This window comes from Anolis sagrei, chromosome 2, assembly GCF_037176765.1.
Source record: "Anolis sagrei isolate rAnoSag1 chromosome 2, rAnoSag1.mat, whole genome shotgun sequence".
NCBI classification, from domain to species: Eukaryota; Metazoa; Chordata; class Lepidosauria; order Squamata; family Dactyloidae; genus Anolis; species Anolis sagrei.
The window spans coordinates 148595319-148621689 of NC_090022.1; the positions used below are offsets into that span (position 1 = coordinate 148595319).

Consider the following 26371-nt stretch of genomic DNA (forward strand, 5'->3'; position numbering starts at 1 on the left):
ATGAAACTCTTTTTTGAAAATGTGGTGGCCCTTAAAAGGGCCTTTAGGTTCGCTGGGTGCTCGGAGGCGCTGTCTTTAGCCGCCGAAGCCGTAGAGGGTCCTCCCCTGGCGCTTGAGGGCGTAGACCACGTCCATGGCGGTCACCGTCTTCCTCTTGGCGTGCTCCGTGTAGGTCACGGCGTCGCGGATCACGTTCTCCAGGAAGACCTTCAGCACGCCGCGCGTCTCCTCATAGATCAGGCCGGAGATGCGCTTCACGCCGCCGCGGCGAGCCAGGCGCCGGATGGCCGGCTTGGTGATGCCCTGGATGTTGTCCCGGAGCACCTTCCGGTGGCGCTTGGCGCCTCCTTTTCCGAGCCCTTTCCCGCCTTTTCCACGACCAGACATCCTTAATCACGTCCTCTCTCTTCTCCGAACAATGACAAACTGTGCCAGCGGCTCCAGAAGCTCTGCTTTATATTGTCTGCAAGCCGACCAGAGGGAAAACTTCATCCTGGAGGCGGAGGCTACGAGCCGCGGGTTTCCGCCTCACCAGAGAACGCCCCTCAGCAGCTTCCGCCAGTGAACAACGAGAGCTTTTTGAAACGACCAATCAAAACATCACAGCTTCAAGGAGGACAAAAGCGCGCCTTTCATTTCCTTTCCTTTTTTGTTTTTGCCGAGTCTGCGCAGAAAAGACTCTTGGTGCCTGTCATGCTTTGAAATTAAACCCTTCTTATTTGTATGTGTGTGAAAGAAGGAGGGGATACTTGAGGAAGTGTTAATAATGTGAGCAAACTGATACAAGATTGCCTAACTATCCGGTCTCATTGCCTCTCTTATTCTGTTCCTTTCGCCTTGGTGCTATTTTGTAGCAAGAAATAAAGCAGTGCAGTTGTTGAAAGAGAAAGCTACCACTTCCCATGGAGCTTGCTCTGACCCCTTCCACACAGCTCAATAAAATCCCACATTATCTGCTTTGAACTAGATTATATGGCAGTGTGGACTCAGCTAACCCACTTCAAAGCAGATATTGTGGATTATCTGCTTTGATATTCTGGATTGTCTGGCTGTGTGGAAGGATTCCTGTTCTAGTATTTAGTGGTGCTTAAGATAGGGTGCCTGCCTACAGGGATTAAGTGTGGTGTACTAAACCAGGACTCAGGGAGACTAGAACTCAGGCCTCCACTTTTTCAAGGAAACCCACTGAGGGTGCATCTACACTGTAGAATTAATCTAGTTTCACACCACTTGAACTGCCATAGCTCAATGCTACAGTGTTGTGGAGGTTGCAGATTTAGAAGAGCTTTTTGGCTTCTTTAGAAAAGAGTGCTGGTACCCCAACAAACTACATATCCCATGACCTCATAACACTGAGCCATGGCAGTTAAAGCAACATCAATTCTAAATTGTAGCTGCACCCTTCATCTGCTGATGGCCAAAAGGAGAGAAATCAGTGTAGCCTCTCAGAGATTTCCAGAGATTAGAAGCACCCACCAAAAGATCCTTCTTCCCACAAATGTAGTCTACACTGTTGAATTAATGCACTTTGGCATTTTGACTGCCCTGACTCCCTGCTGTCCAATCAGGGGAGTTGTAGTTTTACAAGATCTTTAGTCTCTCTGCCAAAGAGTGCCAATGCCTCACCAAACTACAACTCCAAAGATTTCAAAGCATCTCTCATGTCCCTGCATGGGAAACTGGAGCTGACAAATGGGACGCTCATTTCATGGCAGTTGGATTGGTATCCGACTACTTTAATTCTGCAATACAGAGTATATGCACCCTTAATTGTAATATTAGCTGGTGGAGCCTCGGTGGCACAGTGGGTTAAACCCTTGTGCCAACAGGACTGAAGACCAAAAGGTTGTAAGTTCAAAATCGGGGAAAGTGTGGATGAGCTCCCTCTATGAGCTCCACCTTCTCATGCGGGGACATGAGAGAAGCCTCTCACAAGGATGATAACACAGCAAAACATCCGGGCATCCCCTGGGCAATGTCCTTGCAGATGGCCAATTCTCTCACACCAGAAGCAACTTGCAGTTTCTAAAGTCACTCCTGACATGACAAAAAAGTTGGTTGTATCTATATTTATCTGACCTCTAGTTTTAGGAATTGGACATGCCCCCTGCCCTACTACCCTACTAATACAGATAAACCTCAAACAAGCTTGTCTTCTTGATTTACAGATATATTTTTTAAAAAAATCACAATTATAGAAGAACCATGTTTAGTATTAAATCAATAAGAAGTCAGGCATGTATCTTAAATCCAAACCCCAGTCTCCCGACTAAACAAAACAAACTGCAGCCTTCCGGATAACACTGTATCACAACTCCTATTCAGCTCTGGTCATGATGTGTAATGGTGAGGATTTATTTATTTATTTCAAATACTTGTACCTCGCCTTTCTCACGCGCGAAAGGGGGACTCAGGGTGGCTTCACAACAAGCACCATTCGGTGCCATCACAATAAGAACAATCAACAAATTCATTAAAACATAACATTAAATAAAGTTTCTAAAACATGCCATTTAAAATCAAAGTCCAGGTCTTCTTCTCACTAGCTGCTATTCAATGGTCAAACACAAGGTCCCACAACCAAGTCTTGAGTTTCCTTCTGAAGGACACGAGGGAAGTGGCCAATTTGAGGGCATTCTACAGATGAGGGGCCACTGCTGAGAAGGCCCTAGTCTTATAGTCCAGCATCTGGACAGACACATACAATGGGTGAGTTGGATTTAGGCCTGTGAGCCTTGGGCTTGATACATGTGTATTAAGACATTCTTTGCAGTGCTTGTCTCCTCAAGATGCGTTTAACTCTAAATAAGCACTAAAGAGTGTACTGATGATTGTCATTGAAAACTTTTCAGTGAGCCAAGCTTTTTTTGTGAAAGGGTGTGTGGCTCTGAAAAGAGCCTTTGAGATCCCTGGAAGCAGACAGAGCCCCTTCTCTACTTGGAGCTGGTGTACTTGGTGACGGCCTTGGTGCCCTCAGAGACGGCGTGCTTGGCCAGCTCCCCGGGCAGGAGGAGGCGCACGGCGGTCTGGATCTCGCGAGAGGTGATGGTGGAGCGCTTGTTGTAGTGGGCCAGGCGGGAGGCCTCTCCGGCGATGCGCTCGAAGATGTCGTTGACGAAGGAGTTCATGATGCTCATGGCCTTGGAGGAGATGCCCGTGTCGGGGTGCACCTGCTTCAGCACCTTGTACACGTAGATGGAGTAGCTCTCCTTGCGGCTCTTGCGCCGCTTCTTGTCCCCCTTCTTCTGGGTCTTCGTCACCGCCTTCTTGGAGCCCTTCTTGGGCGCGGGAGCGGACTTGGCAGGATCAGGCATTGTGAAATCAACAACACAAATCAACACAAGGGCAGCTGCCTCTCTTTTGACGTCTAAGTCGAAGGAAAGAAAGCAAGCTCCTCCTCTGCGTCTCCTCTATTTAAAGGCTGTCTATGCAAATGAAGGTAGCCTAGAAGCAGTCTTTCATTGGCTATTTAAAGCCTGTCTATGCAAATGAAGGTAGCCTGGAAGCAGTCTTTCATTGGCTATTTAAAGCCTGTCTATGCAAATTAAGGTAGCCTAGCAGCACTCTTTCATTGGGTGGCGTGGTTTGCCGAGACGCGCGCACATGCAAATCCTAGGCCTGTGGCATTCTCAGTTCCGATTGGAAGGAAGCGGCTTTCTGTTCCCTCATTGGTGAGGGCGACACATTCTATTTGTTATTGGCTCAGAATACCTGGCGTTCGGAGCAACCAATCAGAAACGTCAATTCCGAGTATGAGGAGGACATAAAAGGCCCCCGCTTGGCTCTTTAGTAATCAGTGTGTTGGGAGTGTCTTAGTGGACTCATAATGTCTGGCCGTGGCAAACAAGGAGGCAAAGCGAGGGCGAAGGCGAAGTCTCGCTCTTCCAGGGCAGGGCTCCAGTTCCCCGTCGGCCGTGTCCACCGCCTTCTCCGCAAAGGGAACTACGCCGAGAGAGTGGGAGCCGGAGCCCCAGTTTACCTGGCCGCGGTGCTGGAGTACCTGACGGCTGAGATCCTGGAGTTGGCCGGCAACGCGGCCCGGGACAACAAGAAGACCCGTATCATCCCCCGCCATTTGCAGCTGGCCATCCGCAACGACGAGGAGCTGAACAAGCTCCTGGGCAAAGTCACCATCGCCCAAGGAGGGGTCCTGCCCAACATCCAGGCCGTGCTCTTGCCCAAGAAGACCGAGAGCCACAAAGCCAAGGGGAAATAAGGCCCTCAACGAAATAAAGAAGCCCCCCTCTGAACGTCGAACCCAAAGGCTCTTTTCAGAGCCACCCACACTTTCAGAGAAAGAGCTGGATCTACACTAGAGGCCCTCGGCCAAAATAAACTCTGGCACAATAAATATTGCTGGACTCCCAAGGTGACTTTAATAGAATAGAGTTGGAAGACACCTCATAGCTCATGACTAACTGGAGATCTCTTCCAAAGGGCACTTAGAATCATAGAGTTGGAAGAGATCTCATGGGCCATCTAGTCCAACCCCCTGCCAAGAAGCAGGGAAATTTTCATTCAAAGCACCCCCGACAGATGGCCATCCAACCTCTGCTTAAAAGCTTCCAAAGAAGGAGCCTCTTAACACACTCCGGGGCAGAGAGTTCCACTGCTGAACAGCTCTCACAGTAAAGTTCTTCCTCGTGTTTAGATGGGATTTCCTTTCTTGTAGTTTGAAGCCATTATTCCACGTCCTAGTCTCCAGGGTAGCAGAAAACAAGCTTGCTCCCTCCTCCCTATGACTTCCTCTCACATATTTATACTGCTATCATGTCTCCTCTCAGCCTTCTCTTCTTCAGGTTAAACATGCCCAACTCTTTAAGCCGCTCCTCATAGCAATTGTTCTCCAAACCCCTAATCATTTTTGTCATAAGCTGTCTTAAAGAAATCCAGACTTAGGTTTTCTAACCGCGGAAGTGCTTCTCCTTGGCTTCCTCAACAAACAAGGAAGTCTGATGTCTAAGGGGCATCAACACTCTAGAATTATTGCTCCTTGGCATTACTTGGTTTATATTAAGGAATCCTTGGGCTTGTATTGATTTTGCAGTGTGGAAGTGAACCCCAAAAGAAAGGTTTTTGAGAGCCAATTCCCAGCCTGTTCTCTCCCTGAGAAGAATCCGGTTGAGCCAATCATTGCGCAGCGCGGGCTATTCAAGCCAACTCCCGCCCACTCCGCCTCCTCCAATGAACGTCGTGGCTTCCTTCTCGCTCTGGTGATGTCCCCGCCCATAATATGCCACCTTCACTGCCATGGCTCAGTGCTGTCGAAACCCGGGAGTTGTAGTTTGTTGGGGACAGACAGCAGTGTTTGGAAAAGAGCCTGTTCTAGACTAATAATATAATATAATATATTGTATATTCATATAATATTTATAATATAATATATTGTATATACATATAATATTTATTTATTTATTTCAGGTATTTTTACCCCGCCCTTCTCAACCCCCTAGGGGGAACTCATTTATAATATTATAATGCTATACAATATAATACTACTACTAATAACACAATGTTATAATAACATATTTTATATTACATGTAATATGACTCATAATATTACAATGTAATGGTATAGTGCAATATAGTAATATATACTACTGATATTGTACTATGCGAATAATATAATATATTGTATGTATATATATCTTGTAAGCCGCTCTGAGTCCCCTTTGGGGTGAGAACGGCTGTATGACTATGTTCCAGAAGCATTCTCTCCTGACGTTTCGCCTACATCTATGGTAGGCATCCTCAGAGGTTATGAGGTCAGTTGGATATACTAAGCATATGGGGTTTATATATCTGTTGATGTCCAGGACGAGAGAGAGAATCTGACAAAGCATTCCCCCAGGCAGGAAGCAGCCAGACTTTCAAGCTGCAAGGCCATTCAATGCTAATCAAAGTGACCAATTGCAACATTCACACTTGCCTCAAGCAGACAAGAGTTCTTTCTCCCACCTTGTACAACAACTATCTGGGGATTAAATCAGAACCAGAGAGTGTGTGTCTTGTGTGTGCTTGCCAATGGTAATTCCATAGATATGTTATAACAACCTCATGGATTTCATAGTTTTCTTAGGCAAGGAATACTCAAAAGGTGGTTTTACTGGTCTCTTCCTCTGATATAAAATGTACAGCTCCAGCTTTTCCTTGGTGGTCTCCCATCCAAATACTAGCCAGGCCTGACTCTGCTTAGCTTCCAAAATCAGCTGGATCTGATGCACCTGGGATTTTCAGGGAATTATTTCGCTCTACATTTCCTAAAATTATAGTTTTCCTGAGCCAAAGAGGGGAAACCCTATCGAATTGATCCATGGCCTTTCAACTGCTCACAAAAAAGACATGTGGGGAGATTCCACATTCTGGGGTTATGTCATAAAAATATGAAAAAGGGTTTAATAAACCTGCAGCACATTTTGCTATAGCTTTTCAATGAGTATCTCATCGAGTCTCAACCCATTCAATTTATGGCAGCCACAAAAACAATATTTCTGGAGCATAACAATTCGTTTTAAAGGAAGTACCACACAATCAAACAGGAATAACATGTTCAAATCAGGAACAGATTTTCCCCAAACTTTGCTACATAGTATTATTACTGCTGTGTGCCTTCAAGTTTTCTAAGGCAAACGTCTCATAGGAGGGGTGTTTTTTTTGGCTAGTTTTCCCTAGAAGAGGTTTGCCAATACCCTCCTTTGAGGCTGAGAGAGTGTGCCTTGTCCAAGTGGGGTCTATAGCCAAGTTGGTGTGGTTTGGCACCACTTTTAGTGCCTCCGGGCTATGGAGCTGTAGTTTGATAAGGCCCCAGCACTCTTTGGCCGAGAAGACTCAAGATCAGACATGAGCCTACTTGGGCCCTCACTCCAGGTGTTTTGGACTTCAGCTCCCAGCATTCCTAACAGCCTCAGGCCCCTTTCTTTTCCCTTTCCCGCTTAAGAGGCTAAAGGAAAGGGCCTGATGCTGTTAGGAATTGTGAGAGCTGAAGTACAAAACAGTAAGAATTGAATTTCCCGCCATTCCTAAGGGGAATCAGTGGAAGCTTCAGACGCAAGAGAGACGCGAGACCAGTGAAGGTTCTCTCGTCCAATCCCTTCACAGCGCGGGGAGTTCAAAGCGGCGACTTCAGCCAATCAGAAGAGGGTGGTTTCTCTATAAATACCCCGTCTCCGCACGCGCTGCTCCAGAAGCCTGTAGGCGTTTGGAGAGCGAGGAAAGGCAGCTATGGCTCGTACCAAGCAAACTGCTCGCAAGTCCACCGGCGGGAAAGCTCCCCGCAAGCAGCTGGCGACGAAAGCGGCTCGGAAGAGCGCCCCGGCCACCGGGGGAGTGAAGAAGCCTCACCGCTACCGCCCGGGCACTGTGGCCTTGCGGGAGATCCGCCGCTACCAGAAGTCCACCGAGCTGCTCATCCGCAAGCTGCCTTTCCAGCGCCTGGTGCGGGAGATCGCCCAGGACTTCAAGACCGACCTCCGCTTCCAGAGCTCCGCCGTGATGGCCCTGCAGGAGGCCAGCGAGGCCTACCTGGTGGGGCTCTTCGAGGACACCAACCTCTGCGCCATCCACGCCAAGAGGGTCACCATCATGCCCAAGGACATCCAGCTGGCCCGCCGGATCCGCGGAGAGAGGGCTTGAGGGAGGGAAGGAGGCCAGCAAGAAGGGCTCCCCCCAGGACCCACGCCCACAAAAGGCTCTTTTCAGGGCCACTCACAGGACCCCAAAGGGAGCTGGCTTTACTCTTCTGGTGCCTTCATTTGGAGTTTTGTCCCAATTCCACCAATGCTTAATATGAGTATTGAGGGATTTTACCTAGGATTTGCAGAGCCCCTCGGTTCAAACCGAGGAGTGGCTCCCGCTATTAGCCCCAGCTTCTGCCAACCTAGCAGTTCGAAAACATGCAAATGTGAGTAGATCGATAGATATCACTCCGGTGGGAAGGTAATGGCGCTTCATGCAGTCATGTCGGCCACATGACCTTGGAGCTGTCTATGGACAACTCTGGCTCTTTGGCTTAAAAATGGAGATGATCACAATCCAGAGTCAGACACGTCAGGGGAAATTTTTTACCTTTACCTTACCTAGGATTTAGCAACAAAAAAGTATTTTCAGGACACAACTGCAACTTGATACCAGTGCCCCTGGGAGTTGTAGTTTTTGCTAAACGTGACTTGATTAAACTATAGCTCTCAGGCTCCCATAGCACTCTGCCAGCGTGATTCAAGTTGAAATCAAATTCCATTCCTTCTAGATGCATCCTCCCTGAGGATGAGGCCCTAGTGCAGAGTTTCTTAACCTGAACTGAAGGGGATCGTGAGGGGGTGTCAGAAGGGTCACCAAAGACCACCAGAAAAACACTATTTTCTGTTGGTCATGGGGCTTCTGTGGGAAGTTTGGCCCAATTCTATCATTGGTGGGGTTCAGCATGCTCTTCAATGGTAGGTGAACTATAAACCCTTTTACCTTTAACCTTACAACTCCTAAATCTTGAGGTCTATTTTCTCCAAACTCCGCATTTGGGTATATGGAGTATTCGTGCCAAGTTTGGTCCAGATCCATCATTTGACAAGCTGGAATGTGTCCAGAGGAGGGCGACTAAAATGATCAAGGGTCTGGAGAACAAGCCCTATGAGGAGCGGCTTAGGGAACTGGGCATGTTTAGCCTGAAGAAGAGAAGGCTGAGAGGAGATATGATAGCCATGTATAAATATGTGAGAGGAAGCCACAGGGAGGAGGGAGCAAGCTTGTTTTCTGCTTCCTTGGAGACTAGGGCGCGGAACAATGGCTTCAAACTACAGGAGAGGAGATTCCATCTGAACATTAGGAAGAACTTTCTGACTGTGAGAGCCGTTCAGCAGTGGAACTCTCTGCCCCGGAGTGTGGTGGAGGCTCCTTCTTTGGAAGCTTTTAAGCAGAGGCTGGATGGCCATTTGACAGGGGTGATTTGAATGCAATATTCCTGCTTCTTGGCAGGGGGTTGGACTGGATGGCCCTTGAGGTCTCTTCCAACTCTTTGATTCTATGAACTTCTATGAACTATTGTTTGAGTCCACAGTACTCTCTGGATGTAGGTGAACTACAACTCCCATACTCAAGAGGAATGCCCACTAAACCCTTCCAGGTCATGGGAGTTTTGTGTGCCAAGTTTGATTCAATTCCATTGCTTGTGGAGTTCAGAATGCTCTTTGATTGTAGGTGAACTATAAATCCCAGCAATTACAACTCTCAAATGACCAAATCAATCTTTGTTTACATTTAGAGAAAAGACTACATTGAAATCTTTGTGATGTCAAACTCTGCAGGGTAATGGAGGACTCTGCATTGTTTTTACTCTAGGAGAAGCATCCTCTTTTATGATAATCTAGGATTCGCAAGCCAGTGGTTCCTAAGTCAAAAATATTATTAACTAAAAGGGAAACAGCTTAAACGGAAAGGTAGCTTTTCCTCTCAAAGCTGAATCCTGCTTAAGAAATGTATACTGTATATACATATAATATTGATACATTATATTATAATGTAATACAATACTAACAATATATTATAATTATATATTTTATATTACATGTAATATTACTAATTATTACAGTATAATGGTATAGTACAATATAGTAATATATAATACTAATATTGTGCTGTGGTAATAATATAATATATTGTATTTACATATTACTTGTAAGCCGCTCTGAGTCCCCTTCAGGGTGAGAAGGGCGGCATATAAATGCCATAAATAAATAAAATAAATCTGCGCTCTTTGAGATAGGGAATTGTAATTTGGCAAAATGCCAGTGTTCTTTGGCAGAAAAGGCTCAGGACTCCATAAAACTACAACTCCCAGGATTACACAAACACATATCCTTTACAGTTGAAATAAAGTTAGCTTTTCTTCTATAGTTCTCTGCGAACCATTCTCTGTGAGGTTTTTAAGCCATGTGAAAAATAACAAGGCGACACTTGCAAGCTCGTGTTTATTTAACGTCTAAGAAAGAAATTCAGCAAAAACACAAATAACTATAACTTCCCCCCAGTTGTTTTGCCCCTCTTCAAATATAGTCTCCATCAATACTTTAAAACTTTCCTTAGCAACATCAGCTGAAGATATTGGAAGCAGAGCAAGAAAAGCTGCAAGTCTTTGCCACTTCTCTGTGAATCTCAGAAGAAATTTCTTGGAAAAGGAAATATTTGTTTTGGTTCCGTCTTTGGTTTTTTTTCTTCGTGTTCCAAGACCAAACATTCTAATACTATTTGCAGAAGCTGCATTTTTGCTCCTGCAAAGGATGTTTGTGAAAATATTCATTTGTGCCAGGGGTGCAGCTTTTCTTATTTATTTATTTACGACATTTATATGCCACCCTTCTCACCCCGAAGGGGGCTCAGAGTGGCTTACAAGATATATATAAATATATTATATTATTAGCATAGTGCAATATCAGTATTAAATATTCTATATTCTTAAGGTCTCTTGATACAATTCTGCTTGAAATAGGTGCCAGATACATATGCAGGATGTCTGGTCAGCAGCTCCACAGATTCCTAAATATGAAAGAAAGTGTTTTTTTAAATAAAATTTTATTAAGCTTTCAAAAAATGTTACACATAAAAAGCAATGTGGAGGGGGTAAAAAGAGGGAGGGGAAAAGGGGGGAAGTTGGGATAGGTATGGGTAGGGGAAGGAAATAAGGTAAGTTAGAAAGAAAAAGGGGGAAGCGAAAGAACAAAGGAGAAGGGGGTTTTGTCTTCCATTTTTATGCATTGTAGTTCTATCATTTGGTAATTTTTCTCTCTTCATAGTCTATACAAAGCTATGGAAAGAACAGAAAATCCTATCAAAGGAACAATGATTAGAAAAAAATGACAGAGATAAAAGATATGGACAGACTGACTTTTTTACTTAAGGAGAAATACAGGAAGACCTATAAAACAAACTTTTCCAAGAATATCTAAAACTTGGCAGGTTATTTATTTATTTCATATCAAAAGCATTGTATAAATTAGTATAAAACTGGTACTCTCACATTTAGTAGCAACTTCCCATCACACATAGGGGGCGGGGGAGCAATGCCAGCTAGCTTGTAGAGTTTATCAACAGGTGTAGGTTTAAGACATCCTGTGGATTTTCTGCATGTGTCATTCAATGCAATGTTCACCTGCTTTCCATGGGCAGACCTATGTCAAACAGGGCAGGCACACTCAGCAATTGAGTAAGACAAGGCCAGGGCTGATGTTCTTACTAATTTTGGGTTTGCACTCCATGTGCTGCTAGTAAATTTTCGCAGGATGTTATTGCACACAGCTACTTTGTGCTTGGTGTTCAAGCAGTGTTTCCTGTATGCTAGTGTTCAATCTAAGGTCTTAGCACAGTGGTTCTCAACCTGGGATTCCCAGATGTTTTTGGCCTTCAACTCCAGTGGCTAAACTGGCTGGGATTTCTGGGAGTTGTAGGCCAAAAATATCTGGGAATCCCAGGTTGAGAACCACTGTCTTAGCAGATAAAGAAGTAATAAGGTAGCATTGAGATCTTAGCAGATAAAGAAGCAATAAAAAGAAAGAAAGAGGACAACAATTACCAGAATAAGGGGTTAAGTCAATTGACAGTTCTCTCTGATTATATGAAAATAAAGTGTTATTAAAATGCCTTTCTGTTCATTATTAAAATTCCACTGAAGATTTCTCTTGATATGTTCACAAACCTGGACTTCTGTAGATGCTGGCTTCTGCAAGCAATAGTGCATGGTTCCCGGACCATCACCAGAGTTGGTCCCAGCTTCCTACAAATTAAAAACACAGATTCTTCATATTTTTGTATTTTGTTTCGAGTTACATTGCAGTGTTCTCTGCTGTGAAGGGCAGTCCAACACAAGTTGCTTCTCTTGGAAATAGCAATCTTCTAAAAGCCTCCTAGTGAACATCTTCCTCCTGGAAGTTCTGCAAAGGTCTCTGTTCGGTAAGGGCCCTTTGCAGCAACCATAAAGCAGATTGGACCAGGTGTAGGGGCCCCACGCCAACAGAAGAGAAGACAGATTGCCCAGGGTAGAGGTCAGGGATTTTCCCAACAGTGAAGAAACAGTTGCCTGCCCTTGGGGGCAAGATCAGGAAAGCCAATAGTTTGTTAAGAAAACTTTGAATCCAATCATTGAAGATTTGTTATTTGTTCAGTAATAAAGATATTGTTGCATCTTTAAAGACTTTGAAACCCATCTTTCAGGAAAATCCCAAAAACCCACTCTTTGAGGCAACCCCGGCGTCCCGTTGGTCTCACAGAATTTAAGTCCTGTTTATAGTCTTTTATAGGAGCCCAGTGCACAACAGCACACTATCCAAACAGAGAGATGCTTTGGAGTGTTAACCATACGGAAAATGCTCTGTGTTATCTGCAGATAAACTACTTCAAACCTATCTTTAATTTGATTGATAAGCAATGTACCTGTATGCTGAATGCATGAAGTTTGTAAGTAAACCAACTATGTTAGTTTTAATGTTAGTTTTATTTTTTGGTCCCTTGAGAGCATGATTTAAAGCCAAATATATTTTATGGGAGAGTAGATTGCCATCTTGTCCCTGTGACATCAGCGCCCCTCCCCCAGCACCAACGGCCACTCTGGGGCCAGAATTGTTTTTATACTATGTCTTGTATTTTCTTGTTCCTATGTTGTACACTGCTGTGAGTCGCCCCTGGGCTGAGAACAGCGGTATATAAGCAAAGTAAATAAATACATAAATAGATGCTTTTGAGGCAATTGAAAAGAACACTTCTGAAACTCTGCTATGTATTTATATGCATTGGCATATATTTGTTCCTAACAGTTCAAAGAGATATCTAGCCAGCTCCTCTGGCTGCGGATAAGCTTCTGGTCCCAATTCAAGGTGCATGCTATCATCTACAAAGCCCTAAACGGCTCAGGACATACCTATCTTCATGATTGCATTTTCCCCTATGAGCCAGCACGAACTCTAAGATCATCCGGGGAGGCCCTTCTCTCACTTCCACTGTTATCTCAAGCACAGTTGGTGGAGATGAGGGAGAGCGCCTTCTCAGTGGTGGCCCCTCGGCTCTGGAACTCTCTCCCTAGGGAGATTAGACTGGCACCCACCCTGTCCACCTTTTGAAAGGACCTAAAACATGGATATGTGCCTATGACTAAACAGTTCACCAGATAACTGGCCTCTAACTGTAATTTTCAACAGATCCTACACTTTAATACTTCCCCCCTGCCCCATAGTCCTGGCATTCCAATGCCAAATGACATTACCCTTCCAGCCCTAACTTTCATCGGATTTTGCACTTCTCCTTTACCCCAGTCCTGAAACTATTGCACAAACTTAGCCCTCTGAGCTCAGTATTTATTGCTATTCAGGCTAAAGATTGCTTTTATGATGTTGTGTTATTTTAGTTTTGATTATTTGATGATTTTAATTTTGATTTGATTTGATTGCATTGTGTCTTAATCTGTGTTTTCCCAGGCTTGTCCCTATGTAAGCTGTCCAGAGTCCCTTCAGGAAGATGGAAGCAGGGTATAAAAATAAAGTAAGTTACTTACTAGGTTTATCAGTCTAACAGCTGAGAAACCTAAGTGCCTTGCATGAATGCTAGTGGATTTTTACCACTAAGGAGAAGACTGACTCAAGCGAGTTTTTAACTCTTCTCAGGAAGATATTTTACAAAAAGTTACAATCTCTAACAAGGTCATGATTTTCCAAAGGTTATGATTATTCCAAATAGTGTGGATGCCAATTAATCTCCAAAATGGTCACACTTCCAAAAGCCTGTGGAGATTCCTGGTTTTCCCACAAAAGGTTATGAATGACATTTTCCAAAAGCTTTTACACTGCCACCGCTGAAGGTTTGCCTGCAACAAGCTTACCCATGTTTCATAGAAGAAGGCCTATTAGCAACATAAGTTGAGGGTATTTTTTTGTATCCTAGCCTCCTTAATGTCTATACTGAGTAAGGCCTCTTGCAAATAACCATGATAATGGAGCGGACACCCCTCAGAACTACAGACCATGATTGCTAAGGTGCATCTACACTGTAGAAGTAACCCAGTTTGATACCACTTGAAGTGCCATGGCTGGAGGCTATGGAATCATGGGAGTTGTAGCTGGGTGAGGCACCAGCACTCTGGCCTTGTAAAACTCCAACCCCTCGGATCCCATGGCTGTTCAAGTGGTATCAAACTGGGTTAATTGTAGTGTATGGATGCCAACCTAGTCCCCAAGCTGCCCCACTTACCTCTGGATTTGAAATCCTTACACTTGGGCAAAATGGCAGGCTGGACGCCGGGCAGGACCCCTCCTTGGGCGATGGTGACTTTGGCCAGGACTTTGTTGATCTCCTGGTCGAGGCGGATGGCCACCATCACGGAGCGCGGGGTGATGCGTTTCCTCCCGCCGTCCCGAGCTACATTACCGGCCAGCTCCAAGATCTCCGACGTCAGGTACTCCAACACCGCGGCCAGGTACACCGGGGCACCGGCTCCCACCCTTTCCGCGTAGTTCCCTTTCCGAAGGAAGCGATAGATGCGGGCAACGGGGAAACGGAGCCCCGCCCGGGAGGAACGGGACTGGGATGCGGCCCGGCCTTTGCCGCCTCGCTTCCCGCGGCCAGACATGCTCTCCTGCTTTGGCGCCTTCTCCCCAATGAGAAAGGCAAGCCTGCTCTTGCCCCTGCAGCCGGCGCCGAAAGCCACGCCTCTGATGGCTGTGGCATTCAGATGCCACAATGAGAACCAGAACTGGCTGCCCAATCAGAGGAAGCGAGGCTGGTTTCCTTCTCGGAAGTGTCAGGGAGGAGCGCAAGAAGCACATGGACAGAAGGGCAGCACCGTTTTAAGGCAAGGGGGTTAATTGGGAATTTTCTTTAATACTGTTTCTCTCCCTCTCTTCCTCCCTCTCACACTCCCTCCCTCTCCCGCTCTCTCTCTCCCCCTCTGTCTCTCACACTCCCCCTCTCTCCCTCTCCCCCCTCTCCCATTCTCTCTCTCCCATTCTCTCTCTCCCACTCTCCTCTTCTCTCTCTCTCCCTCTCCCCCTCCCTCTCTCCCACTCTCCCCTTCTCTCTCCCCCCTTCTCTCTCCCTCTCTCTCTCTCCCCCCTCTCTCTCCCCTCTTCCTCCTCTCTCTTTCTCTCGCACTTCCCCTCTCTCCCTCTCTCTTCCCCTCTCTCCCACTCCCTCTCTCTCCCTCTCTCCTCCCGCTCTCCCCCCTCTCTCCCACTCTCCCTCTCTCTCTCCCCCTTCTCTCTCTCCTTCTCCCACTCTCTCTCTCCCTCTCTCTGTCTCTCCAACTCTCTCCCTCCTCTCCCCCTCTCTCTCCCCCCTCTCCCTCTCCCTCTCTGTCTCTCCCACTCTTTCCCTCTCTCCCCTCTCTCTCCCACTCTCTCTCCCTCCCTCTCTCCCCTTCTCTCTCTCCCTCTCCCCCTCTCTCCCACTCTCTCCCTCTCACCCCCTCTCTCTCCCACTCTCCCCCTCTCCCCCCTCTCCCACTCCCCCTTTCTCTCCCTCTCTCCCTCTCTTCCCCCTCTCTCCCCCCTCTCTCCCCCCTCTCTCACTCTCCCCCTCTCTCCCACTCTCCCCCTCTCTCCCTCCTCTCCCCCTCTCTCTCCCCCTCTCCCTCTGTCTCTCCCACTCTTTCTCTCTCTCCCCTCTCTCTCCCACTCTCTCTCCCTCCCTCTCTCCCCTGCTCTCTCTCCCTCTCCCCCTCTCTCCCACTCTCTCCCTCTCACCCCCTCTCTCTCCCACTCTCTCTCCCACTCTCCCCCCTCTCCCCTCTTTCTCCCTCTCCCACTCCCCCTTTCTCTCCCTCTCCCCCTCTCTCCCTCTCTTCCCCCTCTCTCCCACTCTCCCTCTCTCTCCCTCTCTCCCTCTCTCTCCCACTCTTCCCCTCTCTTTCTCTCTCCCCCTCTCTCCCTCTCTCTCCCACTCTTCCCCTCTCTTTCTCTCTCTTTCTCTCTCCCACTCTCTCCCTCTCACCCCCTCTCTCTCCCACTCTCCCCCCTCTACCCCCTTTCTCCCTCTCCCACTCCCCCCTCTCTCCCTCTCTTTCTCTCTCCCCTCTCTCCCTCTCTCTCCTACTCTCCTCCTCTCTTCCTCTCCCCCTCCCCCTCTCTCCCACTCTTCCCCTCTCTCCCTCTCTTTCTCTCTCCCACTCTTCCCCTCTCTCCCTCTCTTTCTCTCTTCCCCCCCTCTCTCCCACTCTCCACTTTTTCTCTCCCTCTCCCTCCCTCTCCCGCTCTCTCTCTCTCTTGGTTTGCTTTTTAAAAACTCAATTGCTTTACATAAAAAAACACAAATAGGCAAAACCACAATGCCATTGCCTATACATCAGGCATGGAAAAACTTCAGCCCTCCAGGTATTTTGCACTCCAACTCCCAGAAATCCCAACTGGTAGGAATTGAGGGAGTTGAAGTCCAAAACATACGGAGGGACAAAGTTTTCCCATGCCAGCTAGACATGCATATACATCCACAATGACATGATGGCAACAGTCTTGGACAGCATGGAATCATAGAGTTGAAGGAGACCTCGTGGGCCATCCAGTCCAACACCCTCCCAAGACTGACTTGGCCACGGTAGTCCACGCTCTGGTTACATCCCGTTTAGACTACTGCAACGCTCTCTACGTGGGGTTGCCTTTGAAGACAGCTCGGAAGCTCCAACTAGTCCAACGCTCGGCAGCCATGATTTTAACAGGAGCGGAGCGCAGGGAGCATACAACCCCCCTGTTGCGCCAACTCCACTGGCTACCGATCTGCTACCGGGCTGAATTCAAAGTGCTGGCATTGGCCTTTAAAGCCCTAAACGGTTCCGGCCCAAGCTACCTATCTGACAGCATCTCTGCCTATGAACCCACCAGGAGTTTGAGATCTTCCGGGGAGACCCTGCTCTCGATCCCGCCTGCTTCTCAAGCTCGGCTGGCGGGGACGAGAGATAGGGCCTTTTCTGTGGTGGCCCCCCGGCTTTGGAACACCCTCCCCATAGAGGTACGATCAGCCCCTTCGCTGATGGTGTTTCGGAAAAGATTGAAGACATGGATGTTTAAACAAGCATTCGGTTAATCCGTTGTAACGAATTGTGATGACTAAGGATTGGTTATACACGGACGATGAATTTTGGATTACGATTCCAGTTATGAGATGCATAGGATTGTTATTGGTGGCCCAATAATTTGTACTGTATATGTGTTTTATGCTTTTAACTGAATATTGTTTTTTAAATGTTGTAAACCGCAATGAGTCGCCGATTTAGGCTGAGATATTAGCGGTATACAAGTGCATTAATAAATAAATAATAAATATAAGAAGCAGGAAAATTGCATTCAAAGCATCCCTGACAGATGGCCATCCACCCTCTGCTTAAAAGCCTCCAAAGAAGGAGCCTCCACCACACTCTGGGGCAGAGAGTTCAACTGCTGAAAGCTTCACAGGAAGTTCTTCCTCGTGTTCAGATGGAATCTTCTTTCTTGTAGTTTGAAGCCATTGTTCCATGTCCTAGGCTCCAGGGCAGCAGAAAACAAGCTTGCTCCCTCCTCCTTGTGACTTCCTCTCACATATTTATACATGGCTATCATATCTCCTCTCAGCCTTCTCTTCTTCAGGCTAAACATGTCCAGCTCATGAAACCACTTCTCATAGGACTTGTTCTCCAGACCCTTGATCATTTTGGTCGCCCTCCTCTGGACACATTCCAGCTTGTCAACATCTCCCTTCAATTGTGGTGCCCAGAATTGGACACAGTGTGATTCCAGGTGTGGTCTAACCAAGGCAGAATAGAGGAGTAGCATGACTTCCCTGGATCTAGACACTATACTCCTGTTGATGCAGGCCAAAATCCCATTGGCTTTTTTTGACACCTCATCACATTGTTGGCTCATGTTTAACTTGTTGTCCACAAGGACTCCAAGATCTTTTTCCCACATACTGCTCTCGAGCGAGGCATCCCCCATTTTGTATCTTTGCATTTCATTTTTTCTGCCAAAGTGGAGTATCTTGCATTTGTCACTATTGAACTTCATTTTGTTAGTTTTGGCCCATCTTTCTAATCTGTCAAGATCGTTTTGAATCCTGCTCCTGTCCTCTGGAGTATTGGCTATCTCTCCCAATTTGGTGTCGTCTGCAAACTTGATGATCATGCCTTCTAGCCCTTCATCTAAGTCATTAATAAAGATGTTGAACAGGACTGGGCCCAGGACGGAACCCTGCGGCACTCCACTCGTCACTTCTTTCCAAGATGAAGAGGAAGCATTGGGGAGAATCACCCTCTGGGTTCATCCACTTAACCAATTACAGATCCACCTCACCGTAGTTTTGCCTAGCCCACATTGGACTAGTTGGTTTGCCAGAAAGTCATGAGGGACCTTGTCCAAAGCCTTACTGAAATCTAGGCACACTACATCCCCGGCATTCCCCACATCTACCCAGCTTGTAGCTCTATCGAAGAAAGAGATCAGATTAGTCTGGCATGACTTGTTTTTGATAAATCCATGTTGACTATTAGCAATGACCACATTTGTCTCTGTTTGCAGACCACTTCCTTGACAATCTTTTCCAGAATCTTGCCCGGTATCGATGTGAGGCTGACCGGACGGTAGTTGTTTGGGTCGTCCTTTTTTCCCTTCTTGAAGATTGGGACCACATTGGCCCTCCTCCAATCTGCTGGAACTTCTCCCGTTCTCCAAGAACTCTCAAAGATGGTTGCCAATGGTTCCGAAATGACTTCCGCTAGTTCCTTCAGTACTCTGGGGTGTAGTTGATCTGGCCCTGGGGACTTGAACTCATTTAGAGCAGCCATGTATTCCTGGATGACTTGTTTCCCAATTTGGGGTTGGATGTCCTCTAATCCCTCATTCACCCCATCTTGCGAGGTTGAAGATGACTTTCTTTTTGTGAGAAGACCGAGGCAAAGAAGGCATTAAGTAGTTCTGCCTTTTCCCTATCTCCTGTCAGCATTACCCCTCTTCTCCTCAAAGAGGCCCTATCATCCCCTTGTTCTTCCTCCAAAGTGACCCAAAGTGTCAAACAGGGATGTGTTATTGCTCCAACCTTATTTTCCATCCTCATCGCTATGATACTCCATCTTGTTGATGGGAAGCTTCCCACCGGAGTGGAAATTATCTATCGGACAGATGGCAAGCTATTTAACCTCAGCAGACTGAAAACCGAAACGAAGGTCACAACAAAATCTGATATAGAACTCCAGTATGCCAATGATAACAAAGTCTGTGCATATTCAGAAGAAGATCTACAAACCACTTTAAACACCTTTACAGAAGCATACAAGAAGCTCAGCCTCTCATTGAACATATAGAAAACCAAAGTGCACTTCAAGCAGGCACCAGCCAATTCCTCTGTGATGCCAGAAATACAGCTTAATGGTGTAATGTTAGAAAATGTTGACCATTTCCACTACTTTGGCAACCACCTCTCCACAAAGTCAACATTGACACTGAAATACAACACCACCTGAGCTCTGCAAGTGCAGCATTTTTCCAAATGAAACAGGGAGTGTTTGAGGATTGGGACATCCGTAGAGAGACCAAGGTGCTTGTTTATAAAGCTATTGTCCTCCCAACCCTACTATACGCCTGCAAAACATGGACAGTCAACAGATGTCACACCCAACCCCTGGAATGATTCTATCAGCATTGCCTCCAAAAACCCCGCAAATGTCTTGAAAAGACAGGAGAACTAATGTCAGTGTGCTGGAAGAAGCAAAGACTGCCAGCATTGAAGTGATGCTCCTCCACCATCAACTCCACTGGACTGGCCACGTTGTCTGAATGCCCGATCACTGTCTCCCAAAGCAGTTACTCTACTCCAAACTCAAGAATGGGAAACAGGATGTTAGTGGACAGGAAAAGAGATTTAAAGATGGGCTCAAAGCTAACCTTAAAAACTCTGGCATAGACACCGAGAACAGGGAAGCCCTGGCCCTTGAGCGCTCTAACTGTTATTCCCCAGGTTTGACCCTTACCAGTGAGCTATTTTACATTTGAATTGCATTTGAAATATTATCCATAGGATGAGCTGCCTTCTTAGGAGATTTTGGAGAATATCCATCACATAATAAAGTGATTACATCAACTTGCCATTCTCCACTTTAGAGTTGCATCAACTATTTTCCACCCTTGATCCTCTACATATTTTCCTGGTTTGATTTCACATTTTTTCCCTTCACTTCAGCATTGTATAGATGAATTTGTGTTTCAGAGCAAGTTGTCCATTTGAATGGTAGTGAGGCCAAACAAGGTCTAAACATTTTTGGAGTCCTGGGACGTCACTACACTGTAGAATGAATGCAGTTTGACACCACTTGAATCGCTATAGCTCATTGCTAAGGAATTCTGGGAGTTGTAGTTGTACAGTATTGAGCCATGGTAGTTAAGTTCGTGTCAAACTACATTCATTCCATGGTGTAGATGCACAGATGAAGGGAAAATGAAAAGTTTTACCCTTTTTTCCACCCTGTTTCTTTCAGCCCTAATCTTCAAATATATGGTAAATTGTACTGCTTCAACTGTTTTGACAGGTGGTTGAGAAGAATTACACCATGTAACAAAATTTGAAAAATAATGAGTTCCTGGTTTGAAAGTGTGATTTCCCGTTGAACTGTACAGTACTTACCTTGAAAGTAGTTGTTGTACTCCAGAAACTTCGTTTTTGTGCCTGCCACAAACTATGTTGAATTGGTTGAACCTCCATGAGATATTCATTGGAAAAACTATGGCAAAATGTGCTGAAGGATGTCCCACAAAAAGGAAAATTTTGCAGTTTACTGTATTGTCGAGGGCTTTCATGGCTGGAATTTGGGCCATATGGCCATGTTCTAAAAGCATTCTCTCCTGACGTTTCGCCTGCATTTTTGCAGTTCAATAAACTTTTCCCATGTTTTTATGATAGGACCAGGCCCGTAGCCAGGATTTTGTTTCGGGGGGGGGGGGGCTGAGTCCGAGTGAAAGAGGGTCTACCCTAGCAAACCTTTTGTATCGTTACGCCAATACCCCCATGCATATGGGATATATTGATCATGGTGATCAGATCATGATATGAATAAACATAACAGTTTAAATAATGTACCAGAAAGGCCTTCTCGCGGACCACCATGAGAATTTGGGGGGGGGGGGGAATGCCTGGATAGGACCAATAACGAAATAACCCTTACAACCCAGGAACAAAAATCGCCTTGTATAGTGATATTAGGAAAGGCATCAGAGCCTTCTCTTCCAGCGAAATAGCAGCAACCTCTCCTTTATTGGTTGCATAGAAATAGTTCTTCTTATTGGACAAGGCTTGACAAGGTTTAGTCCCAAAGTACCAGGATGTGACATTCCAATTGCCGGCTTGAGGGGAGAGGAGGTGGAGAAAACTAAAGAAAGGCGCCACTTTGTCCTTATTCAAGCGGGGATGTCTGATTGGTCGTTTCAAAAGGCTCTCGTTGTTCATTGGTGGAGACGAGTGAGCGGCGTTCTATGGGGAGGTACGAATGTGAAGCTCGTCGCCTCCTCTGACACTGCTTCCAGTTTTCCCTCTGGTCGGGCATTAGTCAATATAACACCAAGCACTAAAGCGAGGAGGGCATTAGCGCAGAGCGTTTGTGGAAAGTTGCAGTCATGTCTGGTCGTGGTAAAGGCGGGAAGGGGCTCGGGAAAGGAGGCGCCAAGCGGCACCGGAAGGTGCTCCGGGACAACATCCAGGGTATCACCAAGCCGGCCATCCGGCGTTTAGCTCGCCGCGGCGGCGTGAAGCGCATCTCCGGCCTGATCTATGAGGAGACGCGCGGCGTGCTGAAGGTCTTCCTGGAGAACGTGATCCGCGACGCCGTGACCTACACGGAGCACGCCAAGAGGAAGACGGTGACCGCCATGGACGTGGTCTACGCCCTCAAGCGCCAGGGGAGGACCCTCTACGGCTTCGGCGGCTAAAGACAGCGCCTTCCAAGCACCCAACGAACCTAAAGGCCCTTTTAAGGGCCACCACATTTTCAAAAAAGAGTTTCATTCGCTGTCTGCAGTCTATGCCTATCCTAGGGTCACTTGGCAAGGCAGGGAATCCCCAGAGGTGGATTTGCTCATTCCTTTCACTGCAATGGAATGTAGGCGTAATTGGCGGTTTCCTACCCAAGCACAAACCAGAGCTGCCCCTGCTTAGCTTAGTGTACTTAAAAGCCTTCCCCCATGGTAAGCAAAAACAGCAAGTTGGCACTAATGACAGGTAACATTGTGACAATAGAGCCTTGAGAACTTTCTCCTCTTTTTTGTCATGTGCGGGTGACTGAATGAAGAACAAAGTGATCTTGTATTGTTGAAGGCTTTCATGGCTGGAATCACTGGGGTTGTAGGTTTTTCGGGGTTTATGGCCATGTTCTAGAAGCATTCTCTCCTGACGTTTCGCCTGCATCTATGGCAAGCATCCTCAGAGGTTGTGAGGTCCTCACAACCTCCAAGGATGCTTGCCATAAACGCAGGCAAAACGTCAGGAGAGAATGCTTCTAGAACATGGCCATAAACCCCGAAAAACCTACAATAACCCAGTGATTCTAGCCATGAAAGCCTTCCACAATACAAGATCACTTTGTTCTTCATTCAGTAGTCAACAACCCAAAGTGATCTGCTCTATTACTGTTGCTGTCTGTTTCCTTCAGGTTGCTTCCCACAAAGTGAACCTCTCACTGGGATTTTTGGCCAGGTTTGTTCCAAGGGGGCTTGCCTTTTCCTCCCTGAGGCTAAGAGAGTGTGACTCTCCCAAGGGCCGCTCGGGGTGCTTCTAGGCTGTGGGATTCTTGTGGCACAGGCATGGTTTCTTGGTAAAGCACAAAGTGGATTGGATGTTCAACAGCAAACCTTTGCTGTTGAAAATGGAAAGGAGGCATTTGCGCCCCCCAATGAAGCCCCCCTCTCCAAGCAGGTTGTAGGAGGGGAAAGAACACACATTCGAGGACGCTTTGAGACAGTACAAACCTTGGGTGCATCTTTGTGGAGAGAAAAAAGCAGGGTATGAATAAACATCATATAATTATATATTATAATATTAAATATTATATTATAACATAATATATGCTATTCTATAATAGATATATTATATTATAATAATATATTTTTATAATCTATAATAATATAATTCCTTTTGTACTGTAGAATGATTATATATTTTTATAATCTATATAAATAAAAATGTCATGTTAATTTGTGGGATTAACATAACTCAAAAACCATTGGACGAATTTACACCAAATTTGGACACAATACATCTATCAAGCCAACAAATGACCACTCATAAAAACACTTAAAGAAGACTTAAAAAGCCAAAAAATACATTACAATGCATGCGCAAAACTACACACACACACACACACACACACACACACACACATATATGAAAACAGACATACACAATATATGTCTGTTTGTGTACAAACACAAATATACAAACTGGGCCACAACAACTCGTGGCAGGGGACGGCTAGTATATAATATAATTCCTTCTGCACTGCAGAAGGAATTAATTATATTTTTATAATATATAATATAATAATTCCTTCTGTACTGCAGAAGGAATTAATTATAATATATTTTATAATATATAATAATTCCTTCTGCACTGCAGAATGAATATATTTTTATAATATATAATACCTTCTGTACTGTAGAATGAATTATAACATATTTTAATATATATATATGTGCTGTGGAATGAATTATGTAATATAATAATGTTTTTATAAAATATAATATAATTCCTTCTATAATGTAGAAGGAATGCAACTTGATTCAACTGCCATGGAATAATGCTATGGCATAATGGGAGCTGTTTGACAAGCTCAGGCTTCTGTCCAAGTGTGCTGGTGCTCCAAACTACAACTCCCAGGACTCTATGTCACTGAGACAAGGTATTTCAAGTGATGTCAACCTGTGTTCACTTCTCAGTCGAGATGCTCACGATTCCAGCCCCTTTGTTGACATGAGTGGGTGGCTCTGAAAAGAGCCGTTTGTGTGGCACTGCTATGCGTTCCTCATTTGCCTTTGGCCTTGTGGCTCTCGGTCTTCTTGGGCAAGAGCACGGCCTGGATGTTGGGCAGGACTCCGCCCTGGGCGATGGTGACTCCCCCCAAGAGCTTGTTCAGCTCCTCGTCGTTGCGAACGGCCAGCTGCAAGTGGCGGGGGATGATGCGGGTCTTCTTATTGTCGCGAGCCGCGTTGCCAGCCAACTCCAGGATCTCGGCCGTCAGGTATTCCAGCACCGCGGCCAAGTAAACCGGGGCCCCGGCTCCCACCCTTTCTGCGTAGTTCCCTTTGCGGAGAAGGCGGTGGACACGGCCGACAGGGAACTGGAGCCCTGCCCTGGAAGAGCGAGACTTCGCCTTCGCCCTCGCTTTGCCTCCTTGTTTACCACGGCCGGACATTGCGGCAACCCTGCTTCCCCGAGCACACCCACACCGCGCGAGAGAGCAATTAAAACAAGCGGGAAAAAAACCCCACCGGGGCCTTTTATGCCTTCCTCGCGTAGGGCAGCGCCGCCGCCGATTGGCCTCAAGAGCCGTTTAGAGCCAATCAGAACGCCTTGCTTTCACGCCGCCCAGTTAGAACAGTCGGAGGCTCACCACCTCCAATAGGAAGCGGAGGATTACAGAACTCTCATTTGCATGCCAGCAGAAATCCCCCGGCCAATAGGAACGTCCTGCTTTGGAGCCCTTCATTTGCATAGGGAGACTATAAATACAGGGAGGGAAGGAGTTCGCCTGCCTCAGAGTTGTCAGTGAACGCAACGATGCCTGAACCCGCCAAGTCCGCTCCCGCGCCCAAGAAGGGCTCCAAGAAGGCGGTGACGAAGACGCAGAAGAAGGGGGACAAGAAGCGGCGCAAGAGCCGCAAGGAGAGCTACTCCATCTACGTCTACAAGGTGCTGAAGCAGGTGCACCCCGACACGGGCATCTCCTCCAAGGCCATGAGCATCATGAACTCCTTCGTCAACGACATCTTCGAGCGCATCGCCGGAGAGGCCTCCCGCCTGGCCCACTACAACAAGCGCTCCACCATCACCTCTCGCGAGATCCAGACCGCCGTGCGCCTCCTCCTGCCCGGGGAGCTGGCCAAGCACGCCGTCTCCGAGGGCACCAAGGCTGTCACCAAATACACCAGCTCCAAGTAAGCCTGAGAGGAAGAGGAAGAGAGGCTCCCAAAACCCAAAGGCTCTTTTCAGAGCCACCCACCTCTTCGACAGAAAGAGCTGGAGGCACTCGCCTGCCATCATCTCCGGGACAAAACTCATCCCTATATATAATACACGTCTAATAAAGGAAATGTGGGCGCTCTCAACGTAGTGGGTCTTAAGCTTTTTATAAAATGTCATACAGCCACAGATCACAATTATAAGTTTCATACAAGTCATTCCTAGCTGGCAGGGGAGGGAGTAGTTTGACAGTCAGCTGCGGGAAGGAGGGAGAGGCAAAAGCTGGCTTCACAGATCCTGGGTTGCCCTCTGCTGCCACCTAATGATCAGGCCGAGGCATTGCAGTCGTATAATCCACTTGCTATTCAGTCCAGCTCCTTAGAATCATAGAATCAAAGAGTTGGAAGAGACCTCATGGGCCATCCAGTCCAACCCCCTGCCAAGAAGCAGGAAGCAGCACCTTGTATACATAGATGTTGTGTGTCCTTGCTAGTCAGAGACACACAACAACAAAACTTTATATATCACTGTCTCCCCAAGGGGATTCAGAGCGGTTTCCAAGTAACATAATCAATACATACAGGAAAAACAGCATAAACATAAAATTAACAAGATAATATCAGCATTAAAACCACAATAACACATATATTTAAAACTAGCTGTCCCCTGCCACGCATTGCTGTGGCCAACTCTGTTGATCTGGAAAATAATGAGAAAGTGATGGTTTCTAATATATGTAATTTCTTTATGCTTGTGGGTAAACAGTATTTCTTACTGTTTCTTTGTCAGTGTTGCTGTGGAGAGTGGTTTGCCTACTCTGGAACATATTGTCCTTCTTTAAGGGTCCCTTTCAAATCTATAATACTATATGTGTGTGTGAATCATATCTATCAATATCTATGGCTGGATGACTCTTTGTCAGGAGGGCTTTGATTACATTTTCTTGCCCTGGTGAAGGGAGCTGGACTGAATGGCCTTAAGTAGTTTCTGTTGGTCATGGGGGTTCCGTGTCAGAAGTTTGGCCCAATTCTGTCAGTGTGGTTTCGGAACGCTCTTTGATTGTAGGTGAACTATAAACCCCAGTAACTACAACTCCCAAATGCCAAAGTCTATTTTCCCCAAACTCCATCTGTTTGGGCATATTGAGTGCTTGTGCCAAGTTTGGTCCAGATCCATCATTGTTAGAGTCCACAGTGCTCTCTGGATGTAGGTGAACTACAAC

The 26371-nt window shown here is 46.3% G+C and overlaps 8 protein-coding genes across 9 annotated transcripts; 4 read left to right on the plus strand and 4 right to left on the minus strand.

The window, feature by feature from the left end:
- On the minus strand, positions 1-407 carry LOC132768175 (histone H4). Its single transcript, XM_060763831.2, has one exon. The coding sequence runs from the start codon at positions 385-387 to the stop codon at positions 76-78; it is 312 nt and encodes a 103-aa protein (XP_060619814.1). The 5' UTR covers positions 388-407; the 3' UTR covers positions 1-75.
- Positions 408-2854: 2447 nt separating this feature from the next.
- LOC132768174 (histone H2B 5-like) lies at positions 2855-3473 on the minus strand. The gene has a single exon (XM_060763830.2). The coding sequence runs from the start codon at positions 3312-3314 to the stop codon at positions 2934-2936; it is 381 nt and encodes a 126-aa protein (XP_060619813.1). The 5' UTR covers positions 3315-3473; the 3' UTR covers positions 2855-2933.
- Positions 3474-3807: 334 nt separating this feature from the next.
- On the plus strand, positions 3808-4250 carry LOC132768172 (histone H2A type 2-C). Its single transcript, XM_060763829.2, has one exon. It carries the CDS (start codon positions 3827-3829, stop codon positions 4214-4216), a length of 390 nt encoding a protein of 129 aa, XP_060619812.1. The 5' UTR covers positions 3808-3826; the 3' UTR covers positions 4217-4250.
- A 2949-nt stretch (positions 4251-7199) lies between these two features.
- LOC132768171 (histone H3) lies at positions 7200-7663 on the plus strand. The gene has a single exon (XM_060763828.2). The coding sequence runs from the start codon at positions 7222-7224 to the stop codon at positions 7630-7632; it is 411 nt and encodes a 136-aa protein (XP_060619811.1). The 5' UTR covers positions 7200-7221; the 3' UTR covers positions 7633-7663.
- Positions 7664-9945: 2282 nt separating this feature from the next.
- LOC132768170 (histone H2A-IV-like) lies at positions 9946-14690 on the minus strand. 2 transcript variants are annotated; one of them, XM_060763827.2, is made up of 3 exons: positions 14221-14690; positions 11681-11758; positions 9946-10524 (listed from the first exon to the last, which is right to left on the minus strand). In XM_060763827.2, the coding sequence occupies exons 1-2, from the start codon at positions 14597-14599 to the stop codon at positions 11736-11738; spliced, it is 402 nt and encodes a 133-aa protein (XP_060619810.2). In that variant the 5' UTR covers positions 14600-14690; the 3' UTR covers positions 9946-10524; positions 11681-11735. The 2 variants fall into 2 exon arrangements, with proteins under 2 accessions (XP_060619810.2, XP_067320052.1); XM_067463951.1 differs by lacking the exon at positions 9946-10524 and having other exon boundaries at positions 11683-11758; positions 14242-14674.
- A 6854-nt stretch (positions 14691-21544) lies between these two features.
- On the plus strand, positions 21545-22096 carry LOC132768176 (histone H4). Its single transcript, XM_060763832.2, has one exon. The coding sequence runs from the start codon at positions 21594-21596 to the stop codon at positions 21903-21905; it is 312 nt and encodes a 103-aa protein (XP_060619815.1). The 5' UTR covers positions 21545-21593; the 3' UTR covers positions 21906-22096.
- A 1657-nt stretch (positions 22097-23753) lies between these two features.
- LOC132768169 (histone H2A type 2-C-like) lies at positions 23754-24422 on the minus strand. Its single transcript, XM_060763826.2, has one exon. The coding sequence runs from the start codon at positions 24380-24382 to the stop codon at positions 23993-23995; it is 390 nt and encodes a 129-aa protein (XP_060619809.1). The 5' UTR covers positions 24383-24422; the 3' UTR covers positions 23754-23992.
- A 282-nt stretch (positions 24423-24704) lies between these two features.
- LOC132768168 (histone H2B 5) lies at positions 24705-25295 on the plus strand. The gene has a single exon (XM_060763825.2). It carries the CDS (start codon positions 24748-24750, stop codon positions 25126-25128), a length of 381 nt encoding a protein of 126 aa, XP_060619808.1. The 5' UTR covers positions 24705-24747; the 3' UTR covers positions 25129-25295.
- Positions 25296-26371: the final 1076 nt, after the last annotated feature.

What these genes read in the sequence shown, in the direction of transcription:
- LOC132768176 (XM_060763832.2), top strand. Translation starts at nt 21,594, where the DNA reads ATGTCTGGTCGTGGTAAAGGCGGGAAGGGGCTCGGGAAAGGAGGCGCC.
- LOC132768174 (XM_060763830.2), bottom strand. Translation starts at nt 3,314, where the DNA reads ATGCCTGATCCTGCCAAGTCCGCTCCCGCGCCCAAGAAGGGCTCCAAG.
- LOC132768170 (XM_060763827.2), bottom strand. Translation starts at nt 14,599, where the DNA reads ATGTCTGGCCGCGGGAAGCGAGGCGGCAAAGGCCGGGCCGCATCCCAG. An exon ending in TAAGGATTTCAAATCCAGAG is followed by an intron (nt 11,759 to 14,220) that starts GTAAGTGGGGCA and finishes TTTAATTTGTAG; the next exon opens with GAAGCTGGGACCAACTCTGG.
- LOC132768172 (XM_060763829.2), top strand. Translation starts at nt 3,827, where the DNA reads ATGTCTGGCCGTGGCAAACAAGGAGGCAAAGCGAGGGCGAAGGCGAAG.
- LOC132768169 (XM_060763826.2), bottom strand. Translation starts at nt 24,382, where the DNA reads ATGTCCGGCCGTGGTAAACAAGGAGGCAAAGCGAGGGCGAAGGCGAAG.
- LOC132768171 (XM_060763828.2), top strand. Translation starts at nt 7,222, where the DNA reads ATGGCTCGTACCAAGCAAACTGCTCGCAAGTCCACCGGCGGGAAAGCT.
- LOC132768175 (XM_060763831.2), bottom strand. Translation starts at nt 387, where the DNA reads ATGTCTGGTCGTGGAAAAGGCGGGAAAGGGCTCGGAAAAGGAGGCGCC.
- LOC132768168 (XM_060763825.2), top strand. Translation starts at nt 24,748, where the DNA reads ATGCCTGAACCCGCCAAGTCCGCTCCCGCGCCCAAGAAGGGCTCCAAG.